This window comes from Mastigoproctus giganteus, unplaced genomic scaffold, assembly GCF_048544385.1.
Source record: "Mastigoproctus giganteus isolate SK-2022 unplaced genomic scaffold, ASM4854438v1 scaffold_15, whole genome shotgun sequence".
Taxonomy (NCBI): domain Eukaryota; kingdom Metazoa; phylum Arthropoda; class Arachnida; order Uropygi; family Thelyphonidae; genus Mastigoproctus; species Mastigoproctus giganteus.
This window is the reverse complement of record NW_028328292.1, coordinates 2,893,887-2,915,760: the sequence shown is the minus strand read 5'-3', so window position 1 is coordinate 2,915,760 and position 21,874 is coordinate 2,893,887. Positions and strand designations below refer to the sequence as shown.

The 21,874-nt window shown below is 36.9% G+C and overlaps 1 protein-coding gene across 1 annotated transcript in view; it reads right to left on the bottom strand.

Annotated features, from left to right (window-relative positions):
- Nucleotides 1-1,127: 1,127 nt before the first annotated feature.
- Nucleotides 1,128-21,874, bottom strand: part of LOC150074910 (glycine receptor subunit alpha-1-like) — a 188,716-nt gene continuing 167,969 nt past the window's right edge. The window contains exons 10-11 of the mRNA XM_090389380.1: nt 7,901-8,061; nt 1,128-1,394 (exon numbers count right to left, since the gene is read on the bottom strand). Coding sequence (XP_090245506.1) covers nt 1,149-1,394; nt 7,901-8,061 — 407 coding nt within the window. The 3' untranslated portion in view covers nt 1,128-1,148. The remainder of the gene's footprint in view (nt 1,395-7,900; nt 8,062-21,874) is intronic.

Here is a 21,874-nt window from a genome sequence, read left to right as displayed (position 1 = left end):
ATTCTCACCTTTCATCAATTTTAAGCAGCCATTTTTCTTGCCCATCATATTAGGAGCACCATCTGCAGCGCAAGATGTTATAATTTTCATTGATATATTATTGTCATCTAAGTAATTTTTTAGCTTATTATATATATCTTTGGAGGTAGTGGTGCTCTCTAATGATTTACAGAATAACATTTCTTCAGAAAAATTACCTTTATCAATATATCTTACATAAGTTATCAGTACGGCTTCACTGTCTCTCAAAGTTGAGTCATCCATTTGCACTGAGAATTTTCTTGTTTTCAGCTTTCCAACAAGTTGTATTTCAATATCTTCACTCATTTCATCTATTCTTTTGCTAACAGTATTGTTATTGAGTGGCATAGCTTTCACGTCTTTGTCATCTTTTTCCAGAACTGTTTTAAGAAATGCTGATATTGATGGTTTGATTAAATTCTCTCCTATAGTATGATTTTTCCCAGATTTAGCAATGAGTAAAGAAATTTCATAACTAGCCTCAAGAGTACGATTGACAGTTGCAGTATGAGCAATAAACAGAGATTTTACCAACAATTCTTCTTTTATACAAGTTAAGTCATAGTAGGCGGTTGTTTTAAACTCTAGACGAGCAATTTTTGAATTGCCCCCCTGAACAATCAAATTTCCCCCATGTGGGGCGTGGGACCCACGTTGGGAAACACTGCTCTAGAGACTAAACATGGGTTTCACCACTTCAAGCCTCCAATAAGCAAAGTGGTGGTATTTCACCGGTTGATGAAAGTCATCTACCACCTATTTTTTTTACTGCAACATAATGATTAAAGCTTAATAATTCCCAGGAACATTGCATTATCTCTCCCCTTTAGAAAATCCTGGGGACTTTTGTTAGTTGCGTGTTTCGATTATAAGCGTGAAACCGCATGTTCGGACACATAAAACATGAAAATAAAACAAAAACTTGCAAAATATTTGGCACAGTATAAGGCACTGCACACTCTGTTCTTTTAATAAATTACAAATTTGTACAGCATTTATTGTTTTAGCATAGAAATCGACGGTTTCTTTCTTTTTTTTTTTTTTTTTTCCACATTAAACATTGCACTTAAGGCAACAGAAGGAGTTTTAGTGAAGATAACCTCCTTATCATGTTGAAAGATTCATTATTAAACCCACAGTACCAGCCAATAAATAAAATTAAACATCAGAAAACCAGCAGGAAATATAAACCTGCACTTTCGGTCGATGCCGTTTGCGATATCCTGTGGTGTGAGCTTGATTTCGTCCAATGGCCATGGACATGTAAGGTCACCAGCATTGCTCCCTAAACTTTGAAGGTCTGCTAGAGACATACACGATCTGCTTGTGGGTAGCTGTTGAACTTGACTGCGAGATTCCCCTTCTTTTCCTTTCTGTATACGAGGAAAGAAATAAACAGTAATTAAACATATGAAATAAGGCATAAGTAGGTGTTTTTCCTTTAATACATTAGAAGAATGCAAATACAAATATCGTTACATGTTGTCAGTGTTGCACTGCACATGATTTGCATGTCTTAAAACCTACCCTTTCAATTCTTTTCACAGTGTTAATAAGATTCCACCAAAACAGTGATACCAGATTAGCAAACGGAGAAAAGAGAACATGAAAAGTGATTTGTCAAAAATTTTTAATGCAGTGGAAGCGTTACGGATATCATTTATTAAAACAACGCAATGTGCCCATGTTTATGCTGGGAACTAGGAAAGTTCTTCGAGAAAACATGAATATTAAAAACAGTAGCGGATATAGATGACAGCGCAGAGGTTGGACTGCAATAACTGTATTGTAAATATTAAATGTAAGTAGCTGTGTTGTTTTTATATTAGTTCCCCCTCCCTCAAAGCGGCACGTGCTCCCTCGCTGATAGCAAAATTTCTTTTTGCCGTTTCCGAGGGAGCTAAAGATTTTAATTTAATTCAGAGATAGAAAAGAGTACAATAACTGACACACCTAGAAAAAGGTATGCAAAACAAATGTAACAACAACAGAAAATAGCACGTGTATAGTATGCTGTATATTCTTCAAAAGGTACGTCTGACAACTCTATTCAGGGTTTAAATTTTAGTCTTCAGAAAAGCAAATAAGGGCGACGCAATGATTATAACTGGCAAACAAAACCTAGTAAGACTTCCATTATACGAACTTCTATTAACCGCGGCAGCCAGTCTATCAAAAAAAAAAAAAAAAAAGGTGGGGGAAGGGGTGGTGTAGTACGAAATGTTAAAAGAGTGCATGACAACCAAATATGAGAAATTTCGTACCAATAAATAGCACCGGTTTCGGAATTATTTAAGGAACAGTGCAGTTTTGAACGGGAAAACATTGGCAACTGGAACGCTAATATTTGAAACAAAAACGAGATTAAATACATATTTTGTTGAAAGTTTATCCAGCACATGCAAATATTATATATCACATTTGCATGTGTTCGAAATTAATCGAAATAATAAGTAGGCAATATTGTCAGATGTCGCCCACTCCAGAATAACAGGAGCAACCCCAGATCATGGTGGAATCACCACCGTGCTTGACTGTAGGCACTAAACACAGTGGCACCGTTTTTCCTTCAGTTGATCGTCTCGCATAAACTCTATGCCTGGATCCAAAAATTTCAAATTTGGATTTTTCAGTTTTAATAAGGGTTTTTGATCGCTATACGACCACGAAGTCCTGCTTGTTTAAGACCAAGTTTTGCAATGGATGTAGATAAGGCAGTTTCTCTGTTCCAAATGAACTCAGCTCGAATTTCAGGTACAATAAGTCGTCGATTGCATTTAGAAATCAGTGTTATGATCTTATCCAGTGTTTCGGTTGTTAAGCGCGGTCGCCCTAATCGTTGTTTGTCATTTAAACTGCCAGTCTCCTTCAATCGTCGAATGGTAATGCGTACTCCTTTAAATGAAACACTTAGTTTTTGCTAATAATTCTCATGGGATAACTTTCTTTATACACAGTTATGATAGCACTTCTATCAATATTCACTTCCTCATTTCTTGCCATGTTTATCACGAAACACAAAACTTACACCAACACTCTTTCTGAATGACGGCTGTTCGATTTTATAAGTCATAGCTCTTACTCCTCAATTTATATTATTGCAAAACAATCCAGAATCGTCTACAATCTTTTACATACTCCACATTCTAGAATCATTTAAAATTTTCTGACACATTCAGGAATCTTTTGCACCTTTCTGGAATATTCTCGAATATTCTAGAAATTTCTTAAATATTATTTAAGTTCCTTGATTTTTATACATAATATAAACATAATGTAGGGCCTATTCCTCTTCACAGAAAGAACTGCCGTTATCGAGACAATTACGTGATCCACAGATTGCTCAGGAGTGTACAATGTGCTCTTCCAACAAGATAGTGTACCCTCACTTCCAGGAGAACATTTGGATCTCCACGTTCCAGGTCGGCCCTCTTGAGGAGAACAGATGGTAGTATAATCGCCATCTTCCCCACATCCAGTGGAAAAGACTCGAGTTCGGATCCCGTCGATGACAGGAGGAATTTTTATGCAAGTTTTAAATCTTTTTACTAAAAGACTTGAAACTTACATTTCAAAATCGCAACTATGTGGGGTTGACAAGCTAAATGCACCGGTGTTGGCTCAGGGTTTAATATTAATTATTGATGTTTTTCAGTAGTCATAGATGGAGAGCACACAATTTTAAATTTTGTTGCGTTTGGACAAAGGGTGCTATTGATTGCTTTGTATCGTCGTGTGTTTATCTTCAATACTTTTTTTTTATCACTTGAATCGTGCAGAATGTTGGGGGCCAGGGTGAAATCGCGTTACGTTTTGGAAGAGTATTACCCCATACACATTTGAGGACTTCTATTATACTTTTGAATTAAATTTTTCCATCAACACAGTTGTTTTTTATAAAAATAATTTCCATTCCAATTGTCTTTATCAGAAATTTTTCGTGGATATGGCTTTCTTGGAAATTGAACTCTCAGGAATATGTGATTTTATAACACGTGATTACAAGGCCTATATAAATCCACTGGTTCTTGGAGATGAACACTTTCTCCCTGTGGATTTCATGATTTTTGCTGCTATTTGGGTGATATCGGTTATAATTGGCGATAGGGAAAACACAGTAAGTATTACTTATAATGTTTGAATTTTTTTAAACTTCAGTTTATCAGTTTAATGAAAACTCATTTTAAGAACGTTCGTAATTTTTCAATTAATTATAGTTATAGTAGAGATAATGTGGAATGCTTTCTATTGCCCTTTTTTTTTCCGTGGGAGCAATACGGCTTTTGAAAGCACAACACTTTAATTGCTTATCGATAAGCTTTTATTACAAATTTGCCATTCTTTAGTTGTCGAAATCGTTAATGTAACCTTTTACAGAATATTCTGTATAATGTCGACCAAATCCATACGAAAATTGCGATGTGTAAAAAGTTGAATATGACAATTTTTGATATCATCGAGAACATTGTAATAATAAATTAAATTTGTTGGATTTTGCTGATATTTTAATAAATATCACTTTATATTTTTTCTTTCTCCGTACCTAGATATTTTTCGTTTCATCGTTTATAGGTTCGATTTTAGTTTTATTGTAATTGAATCGCATGCGAAAATTTTTCGGAACATTTGTATTTTTTTTTCCCCCTGGATAGTTAATCAGTCTGCTTTTTTCATATTCTTTTGTTATAGATGTGAAGTTTAAAATTCGCGGTCGTCATCTTTTTATGTTATATGTGTAATAAATTGCTATGACTGGTAGAAACTACAATTGTTATTAATAACCATTCTTTTTCTTTGTAGGGTATTGAAAGTGGTACCTGTGGCTCTTTAAACCTATGCATGATCATTGATATGGACGGATTTAATTTGAAATGTGGAGGTCGCAAAAGTGAATTTCATTATAGAGAGTTGGGGATTATGAATACCGACTCCAATGCTATACCACACAGTTACAGATTTGGGATAAACATGAAACTCTGTCGGAAAGTGGAGACGTGGTGTATGCAAAAACTTTTATACATGGGTTAAGCCTTAATAAACCCGTGTATACAGAACCAGTGGAGGTGAGTGATGGGGACGAAATTGTAAGGAGATATTATAACATATGGAAAACTAAGGAGAAATTTTTAGTGGGTTACAAAGGCGGTTGTATAGAGCGGGATCTGTTGGTGGATCTCAATATCCCACATATTAACATGGAAATATTTGGCTGTCCGAAGTTTTCCATGTTACAGACGCTAAAACATTAAGGACTGTGGATTTCACACACCAGTTTGTGGGGATAATTGTTCTCACCGCCCCAATTTGGAAGTGCTAGCATTTTATCAGTGGTTAAAATATTTTCATTTAACAAGTGTTTGACAAGAAATAGTTTAATAAGGAAATTGTAAATATTTTTAATAATTTGTATATAACACTAAAATGCTTTAAGGGCTTAAGCTGCTGGAGAACTTAAACAATGGCGCCTTTGCAAAAATTTGCTAATTCAGAGTTTAGCTGTGTACAAATATGATGCGTTTGCACTAACCTGTATGCTTTGTATATAACATTCAATAAAATACTTTATTCATTAAAATCTGAGATTCAGTTACTTAGTTTAGACGAAATTTAAAAAAAAAAAAAAATATATATATATATATATATATATATATATATATATATTGGGTATTATCAGATATATATATATATATATATATATATATATATATATATATATATTGCTTTGTGCATAATACTTGAATATTTTTTTATTAAATACATTCTATATCTTCAGTTTTCACTACATTTTCAAGGAAATATTGAGCGGTATTAATTAAAATAAGTTTTTCATTCGTTAAAACTGTATCTTTAATGAATATTTTAGAATTTTAGCCATAATAATAAGAATGCTATATAACTTGGAAATTACAAAGTTCACCTTATAATTTTCACACATGGGGTTTCAAACTTTTGGGAAATTTCCTTTAACTTTTTAATTTCTCCTTAAAATTCATCCCATGTAAAATTAATTTCAAACTTTATAATTATGAAAAAAAAAACACATTGTGTTAAAAAAATAACGCTAATTAATTTAAAATTTTGTTCAAAATAAAGAGAATCAGTGAAATTCTGCCAACCAATGTGTTTCTGACTATTCGTTGTAAGGCAAACAACGATATTCATGAAGTTAAACTCAAGGATTTTGAAGTACAAACCTTATCAAAACTGACTGCAGTTCAATTTCAATAAAAGACTCATTATAAAATTTAACTCATTACAGATTATAAAATCTGTGTCTCCTAGATTCATTAAAAATAAATTTAAAGGCACTTTCAGTTGAGAAAATACCATTGGTTAACTGATTAAAAAGATTGCTCATGAATACTTTAAAAATAAAAAAGAATTAAAATTAAAACCACACATTGATTAATTTGTTGCTTATATTGCTCATGAATGCCGTTCAAATACATCAAAGCACTTTGAACAGATCTTAATTGCAACCCCGCCGCTATGCGGCCCCACTGTCAACACAGGTCTCCACCCAAACGGATGGAGGCCTGTGTTGAATACCAATAATGTGGTATTCAAAATAACACATTATCTTGAAAGTTAAAATAATACTTCTCACTAATTTTAAAAAAAAATCAGTTCAAGATACATTCTAATAATACATTTCGCAATGTTATGTGTAAATGCCTGAGTGGTACAGTGGTTAAAGCAATTGCCTCCAAATTCAAAGACCTGCACTGAAATTCTTTTTAGGAAAAATTAGTACTGCTGCCATCCAGTAGCAAAATTTAAAATAAAAAAATAAATAACCTAGTTTGAGCAGCGCAAAGCATCATGGTAGCAACACATTGGAGGCCAGCCACGCGCAAAGCATCGTGGGAAAGGCAAAAATATCGGTGTTATGGGAAGGCGAAGGAGGGGAAAGTCATGTGATGTGAGATATGACGTCATCCGCCGTTGTGTTGACAGTGGGGGCCTCTGTTGACAGTGGCGCCGCATAGCGGCGGGGTCGCAATTAAAATCTGTTCAAAGTGCTTTGATGGCTGCGCCCTCTAGTGGCAGCAATTAAATTCTGTTCAAAGTGACTCGATGGCTGCGCCCTCTAGCGTCGGCATGGAGGTAGACTTCTCTCCCCCCCCCCCTGGTAAAATCTGTTCAAATGACCATCCTTCCTTCTCTTGTTTAACGAAGGTCGTAATGAGTTGAAATAGACATGGAATTTTTTACATTTTTTATTGTTGCCTGTTTGCTTATAAATAGTTATACTGACTGATTATGTGCATACAATGCGGTTTAGGTACACTAAGCACCCCACTTATAAAGATTTAACTAGAATACTCCATAGATTTTACTTCTACACAGGTTACCAAAAGTACTGGAACACTAGCGAAAAGATAGCAATTTATATATCACATTTCAATACAGTGTTGGACCTCTTTAGCCTGCAATATATGAAATGCGTTGACGGAAATACCCGTTATAGTTTCATCCTGTTTCGTACTCCCCCCCCACCCCCTTTTACTTTTCCAATCATGGTTAGTGAACCTTATATAGCTATTTCGATTTTGCTTCTATAACATAATTTCACGTAATAGGTAATTTTCTGTTGTATACGACCAATATACTCGGATATTTCCCAAAGATAGGTGATCACAAATCTTTCTGTAGACTAATAACGCGTGACACGAAATTTGTTTATTCAAATAAAATTGATAATTTGGATGTAGCGTCAATCTATAAAAACTACTACAACCATGAAACATTAGATATAAGAATTAAAAGGTGGAGAAAACAAAGGAAAAATGGTCTGAAGATGTGCTAATATACAGATCTTCAGGAGAAAGACGGCAAAACATACAGTAATAAGCACTTCGAAAAGAAACAAACTCACCTTCCCAGAGAACATGCTGAATATTGAGCCACCTTCTGTATCTACAGAATATACTGTTGCTGTACTCTCAACTCTTTTCATCCCGCCCCTTTTTCTTCGCTTGTCTTTATGGTAGATGTAGTTCACCATAGCATATTCCACGAGAGAGGCAAAAATGAAGGCTGAAGTCGATTTTTGTTAAAAGTAAAAAAAAAAAAAATTTTAAATTGTAATAACAGTACTTGTTGACTAGGCTCAACTTTAAAAATATCAATCCAAATAAGAATATAATATACAGAGATTGTATACAGTACAAATCTTATCTCCACAGGTCGGCTGACGAACTAAACATCAGCCATGTGCAGTCTCAGACTGATTTAATTTATGTTATTTTAACTAAATTGTGTGAAACATAGGCCGCCGCAAGTGGGTAGGCGAGGTACGCGTCGCTTAAGGGCGGCAGTTCAAGAGGGCTCCGAAAGTTTATATCCATATTGTTTTTTGATTGGTAAACGCTTATCAGTATTCAACATTTAGGGCGGCAAATTTAATTTTGCTTACTGGCGGCACATAGGAACGCAACGCCGCTGAAACATAGGATGGAAAATTAAATATAATTACAGTATATATTTAGTAGGACAGTTATATAATTATACAGCTAAGGCTTGAAATACTGTCGATTTACTCATCAAATTTCAGGCAAAAGCTTATTATTTCAGTACTCACCAAATAAGCTTTTACTGGAAATTTTAGTAGGACAAACTACAGAAAACGTAATTACCATTTCACCTAATAAACAACTCTCTCATTTTAATATTTTAAGCATCATTCATAAAGTTTACTTAACGAAGGGCAAAGCATTGCACGCTCTGGTCTTATAAGAGATGCACTGTGCTCGGTAATAATTGAATCTGATAAATTCAGAATCTTTTATAACGGTGACCAATATCGGTTGGAGCGATGTTGAAGGTTTCCTTCTAAGATCATGGATATCGCAAATTTAAACGAGTGACTGTAATGCAGTTTACGTAGATTCTTCGATATCAGACTGAAGTATGAAATTAAATCGTGGGGGGACGACGGGTTCAATTCACTACTTAAAATAAGAGATAAAACTATTTAAGACATTGAAAGGAAGTCAACAGAAGAGTTTCCAATCGCCAGTGGATGCACTAATTTTTTTAAAAACTCAGCAGACTACGTTCAGAAATTTAAGAAAACCAGGTGACTGCCATGTTTCATCAAATAAAGTGTATCGGTTTTTTTTTTTTTTTGTTTGCCAATGCGTATTATATGGTCAATTTTTCTGTTTTCTCGATGTTAAGCCCTAGTTTACGGGGTTGGTAAGGACTGTGCGATCCTATCCTAGAACCGATTAACCACGGTGTGCATAAAAGTCCACAAAAAGACATTCTTTTTCATGTCGTGAAACGAACCCAGGCCTTTTCCACACGTTATCCGAAAGAGACAAATAATGAATCTGATCTAACAATTATTTGCAATCCTCGCTAAGCTTCTGACCTGATAAGGAAACTTTTTCACAATATTAAATTAATACACCAACCGTTTAAATTAACATAGTTTAATATTTACAAAAATAATGAATATTATAAAATAATCTATTTACAATGACTGACTTACTATAATAAAATAAAATAAAAGTTAAAATACAATAAAATATAAATACTTAAAAGCGTTAAAACTGCAATTGTAGCTTTCGGGAGCGCCTGCCTCCTTCTCAGCAACACATCCTTAATTATCAGGTTCACGGCACACGTGGTTGACCAAGCGCATGAGCAGTATATTCTTCACGTGTACAAAAAACCGGAAGCGGCTCGGGGGCGTGGAAGGCAGAAACGCTCATCTTTTGCGAGGATTACTGCCTCGAAAAGGGGGTGAAGCCGAACACCCCTATCTCTATTCATAGTATTATTTTCAGATGAACTAATCCACAAGCCCTCGAGCCACTTGCGGTCCCAGAATTTATGCGCCCGGTCAAGGATGACAGCATTCTCAGGGGAGACCAGGTGTTTTTCCCAAAAATGCTCGGCAATAGCAGACTTGCTAAACTCTGCGGTCTGTATAGCCTTCGTGCGTTTCCCCAGACGATCTTTGAGCCGTCGTCCTGTTTCCCCCACATAACTCTCCCCATAATCAGGGCATTTGATCTCGTATATGACCCCACTGCTGGAATCCCTTGCAATGGGTTCCTTAACCTGCGACATTACTGTGTGCAACTTCCGACCCGGAAGCTGCGCACAGCGTGCCTGGTAAGTACGGAATATCCTTGCAATATGTTCTGAAAGGCCCGGATAGTAGGGGAATGTAGGCTGTGGTGACTGGAACGGACGGAACTCTAGACTAAGCTCAACACCCCTACTATATTTATCTAAGATCCTCTGGGGATACCCGCATTTCATAAGATCCGCTGAGATTTGTCCGAATTCTTTTTTCTCTCCTCAGGGGTACTACAATGCGTCCCAACCCGGCGCAGACTTTACAGCATAAGAACAGCGTCGCTAAGGCACTTCTAGATAGATGGCTCTCTGTCTTCTAACTTCTCCACTAATGCTGGTGTCCTCCAAGGTTCAGTTCTTTCCCCCACTCTTTTCCTCTTGTATAATGACCTTAGTATTAGTATTAGTATTAGTAATGGCCGCATGGTGCAAGAAAGCCTATGGCTTATGCTGAACCAGCCAAAAAAAAAAAAAAAAAACCGAACAAAACAATGATAAAAAAATATATAATAAATAATAATAATAAAAAAAGGAAATTAAACCTATCATCCTATGCACTTCCCTGATCCGAAGGTACTATCCAGATGACCTTTGAATTTCCCCAAACTGTCAGCCTCTACCACGAATGTAGGCAACTTATTCCAGTAATTTATAACTCGATGGCTAAAATAAAACTTCCTGCAGTCTAATCTAAACATTTCCCCCCGTAACTTGAATTTATGTCCCCTAGTTCTAGCATCATTTATAATCTTCAAAATTTCGTCCTCATTCATTTTACTGATGCCTCTCAGAGCCTTAAACACCTCAATCAAATCTCCTCTATCAACCCGCATATTCGAAGTCTTTCTTCATAAGGACGCCCTTTTGCCGATCTCACCAGGCTAGTGACCCGTCTTTGCACCCTTACAAGAAGCTCGATGTTTTTTGTGGGTGCAGTCTCCATACTTGAACACAGTATTCCAAGTGTGGTCTAACAAAAGCCTTATATAATGGGATTATCACGTCCCTATCTCTACTTGCAAAAGTTCGATAGATCATCGATATGACACCATGGGCCTTCCTTGCAACCTGTTTACAATGCGCAGAGAATTTCATGTCTGACCGTATCGTAACACCCATGTCCCTTTCCTCCAGTACTGGGTTTAGTTGAACTCCAACAAGTGAATAAGTTATTTTGGGATTACTGTTTCCCAAGGTGTAATACCTTACGCTTTGTTGGATTAAAGCATAGCTGCCATTTTTTTGACCATTCCTGCAGTCTGTCTAGGTCTCTCTGAAGAAGCTCAGCTTGACAGTGATCATTAACCACTCTACCAATTTTAACATCATCTGCAAATTTAGACATCACGCCCTCTATCCCTTTATCAATGTCGTTTATGAAAATTAAAAACAACAGTGCTCCTAATACTGATCCTTGGGGAACCCCACTTCTTACATTCAACCACCCAATCTGAGGAATAGCCATTTATCACAACCCTCTGCCTCCTGCCCTGAAGCCATCCTGCTATCCATCTAAGGATTTTCCCAGTGATTCCAACCTGTTCCAGCTTATAAAGCAACCGCTCATGTGGGACTGAGTCAAAAGCTTTGCTGAAATCTAAATAAACAATATCGAAATTATTCCCTAAATCCAGCTGGTGATTGACCCTTTCGAAATAGCGAACCAGATTTGTTAAACATGATTTTCCCTTTACAAAACCATTCTGAGTATCCTTGAGAATTTCAATTCGATCCAAATGATCCTGAATTCCACCCTTGTTCATTGCCTCCATGATATTCCCTACCACTGAAGTCAGACTGACAGGTCGATAATTTCCAACTTCACTTTTAGAGCCACCCTTATGTATGGGAGATACACTGGCACTTTTCCAATCCAAGGGAATCTTCCCAGAGTCTAGTGATGCTGCTCGCATAATTAGCCTCAATGGTTCAATGCACTCACTTGCCGCCTCCCTTAAGATTATGGGGTATATTCCATCAACTCCAGGAGCCTTACTGGCCTGTAGGCTCGAAAGCTTTTTCATTAAATAATCTTGCGAAATTTCAATATCATTAATTACATATTTTTCAACTTCGCTCCCACAATTTCCCATTGCCACAAAAGGGGACAACACTTTTCTGGCATTTACAGTAGTACTGTATTCCTTCACAGCGAACATATGGTGCAGATGTGGGAAACCACAGGTGGCACCTGACCCTAATACTATGCACACTATGCCACAAAAGGTTTTTCATTTGTAAATATCGATGCAAAAAAAATCGATTGACTGGAAATCCTATCCATAGTTTTGCCGATGATAGCACATAGCATTCCACTTTCCATTTTGAGAAACCTTTCCCTGTTCAATCAGCTTCAACTTCTCGAATATCCGCTACCAATTCCTTAAATGCCGATCTTCAGGTAATTCTCCAGTGGGGCAAAGACAACTCAGTCGATTTCAATCCTTCTAAAACTCAGTCTTGTCTCATAACTCGCAAAAAGGATTCTTCTGCTCCTATGCTTATTTTTGGTGACACTTCGATTTCTATGCAAGATGATATATCTCTTTTGAGGATTACGCTGACTTATAATCTCTCTTGACACAAGCATATTACAAATATTGCTTCCTCTGCATCTAAAAAACTTGGTTTTCTCTTTCGCTCTCGCGTTACTTTTCTTCCAAACAGCTGTCCACTCTGTACAAATCGCAAATCCGCCCTACTATGGAATATTGTTCCCACATCTGGGACGGTGCCCCAAAAACCTTTCTCAGGCTTCTAGATTTCATTAAGAAGAGAGCAGTTAGGTTAATTAATGACTCATCTCTAACAGTCTCTCCACTTGCTGTCTCATAGACGTATTACTGTTTCTGCTGCATGCCTTTTCTACAGATACTTCCATGGGCACCGTTCTTCTGAATTGGCTTCTATAATTACCGCTCTCTCTTTCAAAACAGTCCGAACACGTGTCGCCACCAGCCAACATCCATTTACTGTCCAACTTCAAACTCACAGAACTACTTTTCATCTTACTTGTTTATTCATTCAACTGCCGTTTTCTGGAACAACCTTCCTTCATACGTATTTCCTGAAAATTACAGTCTACAAAAGATCAAGTGTAATGTCAATAAATATCTTCTTTCGTCTTCTCAACCTCCAACCCAAGCACGGTATTAAGTACTAATGAACTAATGAGAACAGTGGCACATCAGAAAAAATGAATGGAGTGAATATAAATTATCAGGAGACATAGACACTTACAATAAATACAAATTACAATCCTCAACAAAATCAACAGAACAAAATGTTTTTCATGAATATTTTATTGTGAACAGTGTCGCCGAAGGCGAATATTTGATATAATATTCATCCTGGCATGCAAATTCCGAGTATCCAATAGATGCCGCATATTATGCCAATTATCCATGCCTATAAAAGCACGGGTTGCGCTCACATCATTTATCCATGCCTATAAAAGCACAGGTTGTGCTCATATAATTTATCCATGCTTATAAAAGCACGGGTTGCGCTCACATCATTTCATTCCCGATTTTTTTGACTTGCTCAGTGGGACAGTGACACATCTCCAGTACCCAGGATGGCAGGTTATCGTCGTTTAGATGATTCTTTGAGATGGTGAACCATTGGTTGCATGTTGGCTTAATGTGTCGCGCAGTATCATCTCAGCACTATGAAAGCGGTTTCAGGAGATCGGAACCATAAGAAGAGCTGGCCAAGGCTGCACGAAAAAATCTGCTATTTGGCTCTAACGGCAAGACGGAACCCTACGATGTCCTGTCACCAACTGTCTCGTGAGGTTGCACAACCATAAGTGAAAACATTTCCAACCGGACTGTATTAAGAAGGCTTAATTCAAATTGACTCTACGCAAGGAAGCCAGTGGTTTGTATCCTATTAACCCCAAACTACCACAGGCCTCGCCGAAACCGGTGCCATGAACATATAACTTGGAGCCCTGACAACTGGGGTACAATTCTGTTCTCTGATGAGTCCCGTTTTAGCCTACAAACAGATTCTAGGCGTTATTTCATGTGGAGATAATGAAGAATGCGGTACCATCCCTCCACCATCAGAGAAAGGGAACTTACTTTGGAGGCGGAAAATGAACTGTGGGGGGGATTAATTTACGATGTATATATATATATATATTATTTTTTTATATATCTTTGTATCCTTTTGTTTAGTTCCCCTATTTAAATAACTCCCCTTTATAATATCTCCCCACTTGCGCATCTGACTATTACTTCACAGAAAATTCTAAGTTCAAGGGGAAAAGCTCTTAGATGTGTTTAATTCCCTTTGGATAGGCTAGTGTTCAAAACAACAAAAATACACAAATGTTGTATATAAAAAAAATCAGTTTATTAGACATATTTACATGAGCATATTAAAACCAAAAAAAATTGAATTCATACATAAGACAACATAAAAAAAACTTGAGAAGATACTTGAACCCATTCTTATCTCCTCCAGGAGTGATGTCAGAACAATAGTGCTAGGTGACTTCAACACTCACTTTGAGCATGGACTGGGCAAGGAAGAACATTACAATAAAAACAGCCACCTATTGCAGTTTCTGAAAGATATGTTTTTCAGACTCAACCTGAAGCAAAAATGCAAACTCCCCACCAGAAAAGAGAAACTCCTTGACCTGGTCTTCACAAATTTTGACTTAAATATCAACTATACCCGCAATTACTTCCACTCGGATCATCTAGCCTTATTGCTTGAGTTTGATATCAAGACCAAATATATCAGAAATGAAGTCAGGGAATGCTCCTTCAATTTTAGGAGAGCCCCCTGGGACAAAATAAGAAATGAAATCTTAAATGTCAACTGGCAACCATTATTTAGGAGTCAAGACCCAGATATAATTCTGGATATGCTGTACAATAACTTATACCTAATTATCAAAAACTACACACCCATGAGCCATGCAAAGGCAAACACTAATAAATTTCCTATGTGGTTCACAAAAGAAATTATTCAATTACTCAGGAAAAAACAACAAATGTTCATAAATTTCAAAAACACCCAGAGACATGACATTTACACTCAGTTCTCCAATCTAAGAAGGCAAATAAAAAACAGTATCAATTTGGCCTACCAAAATCACTTAGCTAACCTACAAAATGCAATGCTAAACAGGCATGATATGGGTCCATTCTGGAAGCATTGGAAAATGGGTTATAAAAAACAAAAAAACATGAACAAAATGGAGAACATTCAATCAGATCAATTTGCAAATTTCTACAGTGAATTATATACTGAAAAAGCTGATCACAGCAGTAAGCTTGACAACACCTCTCCCTCATCATATTTCAGTGATACCCTGACACAATTTGAAGTCAATGCAGAGATTTTACTGAATACCATCAACAAATTTAAATTAAGTTATGACACAAAGACTGGCAGTTTCCCCATGGCACTCTGGAAACACTGCTTTGTTGTATTGCAACAACAACTTATACATCTGATCACGGCCATTTTCAATAAGGGATCACTCCCTAGTATATTAAAGGAAACCACAATCACGCCTCTTTTTAAAAAGGGGGCTAAAGACACACCTTCCTCTTATCGACCCATACACAAATCTAATCCCCTAAGCAAGATCATTGAGAACCTGCTTTACTCTCAACTCTGCTCCTTCATGAAAAATAAATTCAGCCACATTCATCATGGCTTCCTAATGGGCAGATCAACTGTGACTAACCTTCTCTCCATTGAACATGACATAAAACTTAGCCTTGACAATAACAATCAGGTAGACATTATATACCTTGATCTACAGAAAGCCTTTGATTCAGTACCACATAAGTTGCTTTGCCTCAAATTAAAGAACACAGGTCTGTTAAGTAATGCCTTATCACTTATGTCTGACTTTCTTGAAAACAGGAAAAGCAGAGTTAATTTTGAAGGAAGATACTCCTCCACTTTCCATACACAAAGGGGAGTCCCTCAGGGTTCTCCTCTGGGGCCACTACTCTTTGCTGTATATATTAATGACATACAGGATTGTATGCAACATGTTGACATCAAAGTGCTCTCCTATGCAGACGACTTGAAAATATACAAAACCATCAAAACAACTCAAGACTGTGAATCACTGGAAATTGGACTAGACACCATCACCCGATGGATCACAAACAATGGTCTAACACTAAACTTAAACAAATGCTGCACCATGTCTGTCACAGACTATCATAAAAAACACAAGATTATTTATCCCTATAAAGCTAATAATCATGAGCTATCGAGAATACATGAGGTCTCAGATTTGGGAGTATGGTTTTCTGAGAAGGGAAACTTCAACACACATGTAAATAAAACTACAGCTAAGGCCTCCAAATCCCTTGGACTGGTTAAAAGAATCTGCTTTGATTTCACTAATGTACAGCTCATAAAAACAGCTTGCATAATGATCATCAACCCAATTCTAGAATATGCCTCTCAAATCTGGAATCCTCACACCAAAATTCTTATAAAACAACTGGAACGTATTCAGAAATCCATAGTCAGATTCCTGGTGTACAAATCTAGGTTGGAATTGAACACAAAATCCTACAATGAATGGTGCATTCACTTTGGGATTGTACCACTCTACCAAAGGAGAGCTGCGGCAGACTGCAAATTCCTAATGCATCTAGTGGCTGGCAAGCTCGATGCCCCCGAGCTGCTCTACCTCATCAACTTCAGCTGTCCTCCAAGAGTCTTGAGAAGACAAAATATGCTGGCACAAGAGCCATTCAGAACTGATCAACTCAGATTCCACTACTTCAACAGAACTGTAAAACTGCTGAACGACTCCAACATTGATATACTATATGAAAACATTAATATCAAAAAAGAACTACAAAGGTTTTTCAATCAAACTAATAGAGAATAAAAATAAATGATTAACTTAATAATAACAACAATAATAATACTATAAAGATAGGTATACTTAGCCTTAACAAAAAAAAAAAAAAAAAAGGAAAGGATAAAAGTAAAAAAAAAAAAAAAATCCTTTTTTTTTTTTTTTTTGTTTACTTTTTCTTCAAGGAACTAAGTTAAGTAATAACAATTGTATAAAAAAGAAAAAAAAAAAAAAAAATTTTGGTATAACAATTAAGATTAATAACACAAAGCAATTAATTCAACTAATTAATGTGAACAATCAAGAAAAGAAAACAACATAATGCTTAGAAATACTAATTTCTCTGTTACCACAGCTTTGCTAAAATGCAAATGGTCTGTAACGCATGATATGCATTGTATATGTTGTAAATTGACTTTGTATATTTGAAATTGTATATTGATACCTGACATTGTGTATAGATGGTAAATAGAAGGATTTTATATTTCTACGGTCAAATTCCTCCTCTGTAAGGCTTCGGCTGTTTTGGAGTAATAAAATAAATGATTTAGTCTAACCTACATGTGTATATATATATCATAATCATACATCAGGTAAAATCAATAGTAGCTGATATCAATCCCTTCCTTTCTAGATATATTTAATCCTGCATCCTTTAAATACCATTAGTAAAAGATATCCATTCCATTCTACACCCTTCTACATGTATAATACTGCATCAATTAAACAAGAAATATCAATTCCATTCCGTTCCTTTCTACATATACTTAATACTGCATCAATTAAATACCATTAGTAAAAATATCAATTCCATTCTATCCCTTCCTACATATACTTAATACTGCATCAATTAAATACCATTAACAAGATATATCAATTCCATCCATTCCTTTCTACATATACTTAATACTGCTTCATTTAAATACCATTAATAAGAAATATCAATTCCATCCATTCCTTTCTATGTATATTTAGTACTGCACCAATTAAATACTATTAACAAGAAATATTAATTCCATTCTATTCCATCCTACATATATTTAATGCTGCTTCATTTAAATACCATTAATAAGAAACATCAATTCCATTCTATCCCTTTCTACGTCATCATATATCCAACATTCTAAATATCTTATATCTAATAAATTTCCCTTTTTTAATGTCCTTTCTTCCTGATTCTTCCCTAAACTATCTTTACAATTAGGTATTTCTAAAATCCTGCTGACCAATTTACTGGGTTTCTACAGTTCTTTGTGTATGTGAAGGTACTACTACAATCTAGCGACTTACTTGTAGAACTCGGCGGGGCGTCATCTTTCATCCTTCCTATCAGGTACAGCTTATCTTCACCGTCTGGGGCGGCGTCTTACTATTCTCGAAGAATTTGGCACGGGTAGTAGGGCTGCCAGGCAGGTTTCGGCTTCATTTATTCAGCCCGCTTGATGCACTTCTCCTGTTCCGGAATGGCTACTCTCATGTCGGTCGGGGTTCCGATTCCATCCGATCCAGCACTTTGCTTTCCAAGATTTCAGGAATCTTTGTCTTTAACGGCTGATTGATTCTACCTTTTTCTTGTGAGAGACTCGTTTATCTTTCACATATTTCTTCCCAACTCCTAGACCTTTCCAAAGAGCCAACATTGACTATGTTCCACTCAAAAAAAGAACTCTGACTTTCTCAACGACTAACCCATTCTTACTAGCACCGACCAAACAAAACTCAACTATGTGTTCCTAAACCATTTCCCACACACAGACAAAAATCTCAACTTAGTGCCCTAAACCATGTTTACTCACCCCACAAAAATCTCAACTTTGTGTGTCTTTCCAATCCTTTCACTGCCTTTTTCCTTCATCTTAGTCCCGATTTTGCCACGCCTCTTCCCAGTGATTTCTTCCAATATTATATCTCCTTTCGGATTCTATCTCATTCTATTCGTTGGAAAACCCCTTATTCCGCCGGCCCAGTAGCACGTGATCAATACTCATCTTTTTACAACCTGCTGGATCTGGGGCCATCCGGTGTGTCCTTTGATGTTGCTGATTGTCCAAAAACAACTCTATCCCTCTCATATAACGCCTTGTCTCCATAGCGTTCAAAAACCACAAAAAGGGACATTAGTGACCACAGCATCTATCTTTGGAAACTTGTGTGTGCCGTTTAAGATCCGATTTCCTGTTTGCGGTAAATTGCCAGTACTATTTCGACGCTGCATAAACATTAACTTGTTTGTCGCACCAAATCCCCTGCTGGTCTTGCCATAGTATTCTCCATCAATTCCCTGCTTACAGCGGAAGGTAATGCTAATGGCTCTGTTTTCATTTCTACTACCACTAATTTTATAATTCTTACTGAATAATTTTTGTTACTGAAACTTCGGATATTACCATCTTATCCTACTAGCGGCAGAATCCAAAAGGAAACTAACTTTCAAAGTTTTTTAAAAAAATTTTATTTTTGTAAGATTTCAAATCTTACAGAACAACGGCCTAACCTCTCTTCATGTTTTTGATAGAGGTACCATAACTCTTTAGGGGTACGGTTGGCCCAGATTTTCTAACGTGGCCAGCAAGATCATAAATACTTAAATCCAATCGTACGTGAGTGGGACGCTTTGGGCACCACACTGCATGCCGACAGCCAACTCCTCGATCACTCAGTGAGCTAAGGCATGCGCTGGTGGAAGAATGGGATTTGTTGCCAAAGAATCTTATAGACACCTTTATATCGAGCATGGTTCACCGCTATCAGGCCTGTTTAGCCATTGGAGGAGATCATACGCTACTGATGTCATGTGACCATGTTTTCGAGCATCTTGTATTGACTTCTGTAATATGACCTTTTTAGTAATTCCTATAGAGCTCCTATAAATGTCCCTTATACCTGTCCAAAGTTTCGCGCTGTCTCCTAATTTCGTCGTTATTCTATGGTACACCACCATACGAAATTTTGTCCTGCTTCTATATGTTCTGTTAATTTTATTGTGCGGTGTAGTCTGTAATAAAGTTACTAGGAGAAGCTAAGGTAGATTATCACACACCTTTAGCTAAGAATGTTGTTTGTTATTGTTTGTTGTTTGGTTTTTAGGAGCATTAGCAACTAAGGCCATATTGCTCCGGGAATATGCGGTGGTTATTCCCTTGACCTTTCCGCATCCCCCGCATTTGGTGGTTCGAATCCCGGTCTAATCAAGAAGCGTGTGCTACGCACTACTGCTCCTTCCCACCTGGCTACGGAGGCGCCAGCTAAGAATGCAAAGAAAAATAGCAAAGGATTTTTTGCATATGTTACCACTAGAAGGAAAGGGAAGAACCACGTTGGTCCACTAGATATGAATGGCATAACTATTGGTGACGTTCGGGTTGCTGACAAACTGAATATTTAGAAGTTTTTGCTGACAAACAATGAATGTAGAAGAAAATATTTTTCTTCTACATTCATCCGTGAAAAAGTTTTTAAGGACGGGAATATCGAAATAACAGTATACCAAGTTTATTTATTTATTTCGTATGATGTGATCAATACACGAAGGAACCAGTTTTTCCTTGCTTCCTTCGTGTATCGTGGCCGGGATACCCAACCAATCGGCTGGTTCGGCACCATCGTGATATCCAGCCCGAGGCGGGAATCGAACCCGCGACCTTTGGGTTGCCAGGCAGGCACTTTACCTACCCGGCTAGCCCGGTCGGCAGTATACCAAGTTATTAATGGGGACTGAATGATTTTGTGATAACTAAGAAGAGAAATTGTTGAAGCTAAAAGTAAATAAAACTGGGGCTCATGGAATCTACTCAATTATATGAAAAGAAGCAGCAAGTAAACAAACCTATGTCCATAATGACGAGAGCATCCTTGGATTTAGGGGAGGTCCCTATTAATTGGAGATGTTCAAATGTGTTTCCTGTTCACAGAGGGGGGGGGTCAATGAGTGAAGTGAGTAATTATAGATCTCTAAGCTTGACTTCTGTTCTGAAGGAAATAATGTAGTTTATGTTTAAAAAATTTGGATAGTACTATCATTGTACGTTGGCATTCGAGGTGAGCGGACGCGCTTAGACAGGGCTCCTCAGTTAAGTGGTTTACTTTTGGATAGTGCTTTTAAATATTTGATTTATTTGGATATTGTTGGATTATTTTGTTATAGGTTTTCCTGTAACTGTTTGATTTTAATAATATTATAGATATAATTTTTTAAAGTTACTTTCATTGATATTTATTTAATTTTATAATGGTAGTTACGAGATCTGCCTTAAACACGTCACAGGGTATCGTGACTCACACGGAAATAGCAGATGGCGATTTACGGGTCAGTCATGATTTAATCCGTTCTGGAACCTGTGGAATGTTTTCCAAGGTCGACCTGGTGACTAATCCTACCTCACCTGGGGATTCTTTTCTTTGTGATCGATGTAAGGAGTGCACCGATCTTAAATTACAATTTGGTGCACTGATGGAACAATTTGAATCCCTGAAAAAACGAGTGCTTGCCCTCGAAAATAATGCTTCTGGGAGCTCGTCAGGGACTCAAAACTCCAGCAATCTACCAAGTGATGCACACCCGATTCGAGCCTCAAAACAGAAAAACCAAGTGCAAACTACCCTGGTTAAAAAGGACATTGTTTTATTAGGAGACTCCATTGTCAGGGAAACGGGGAATACTTTTTGTAATAAAGATAGGTGGAGGAGAACCAGGGTATGTCTGCCGGGAGCAACTATTGATGATGTCACCAACAGACTGTCAGATTTTAAAGGGGGTAAAGAAAATATTATTATTCATGTGGGGACAAACGATATTAAACGTACACGATCTGACGATTTGTTGGAAAAATACAGGACCATGCTGAGGAAATGTCGCGAGCTAGGCCATAATGTCTATGTGTCTGCAATTCTGCCCAGACACGA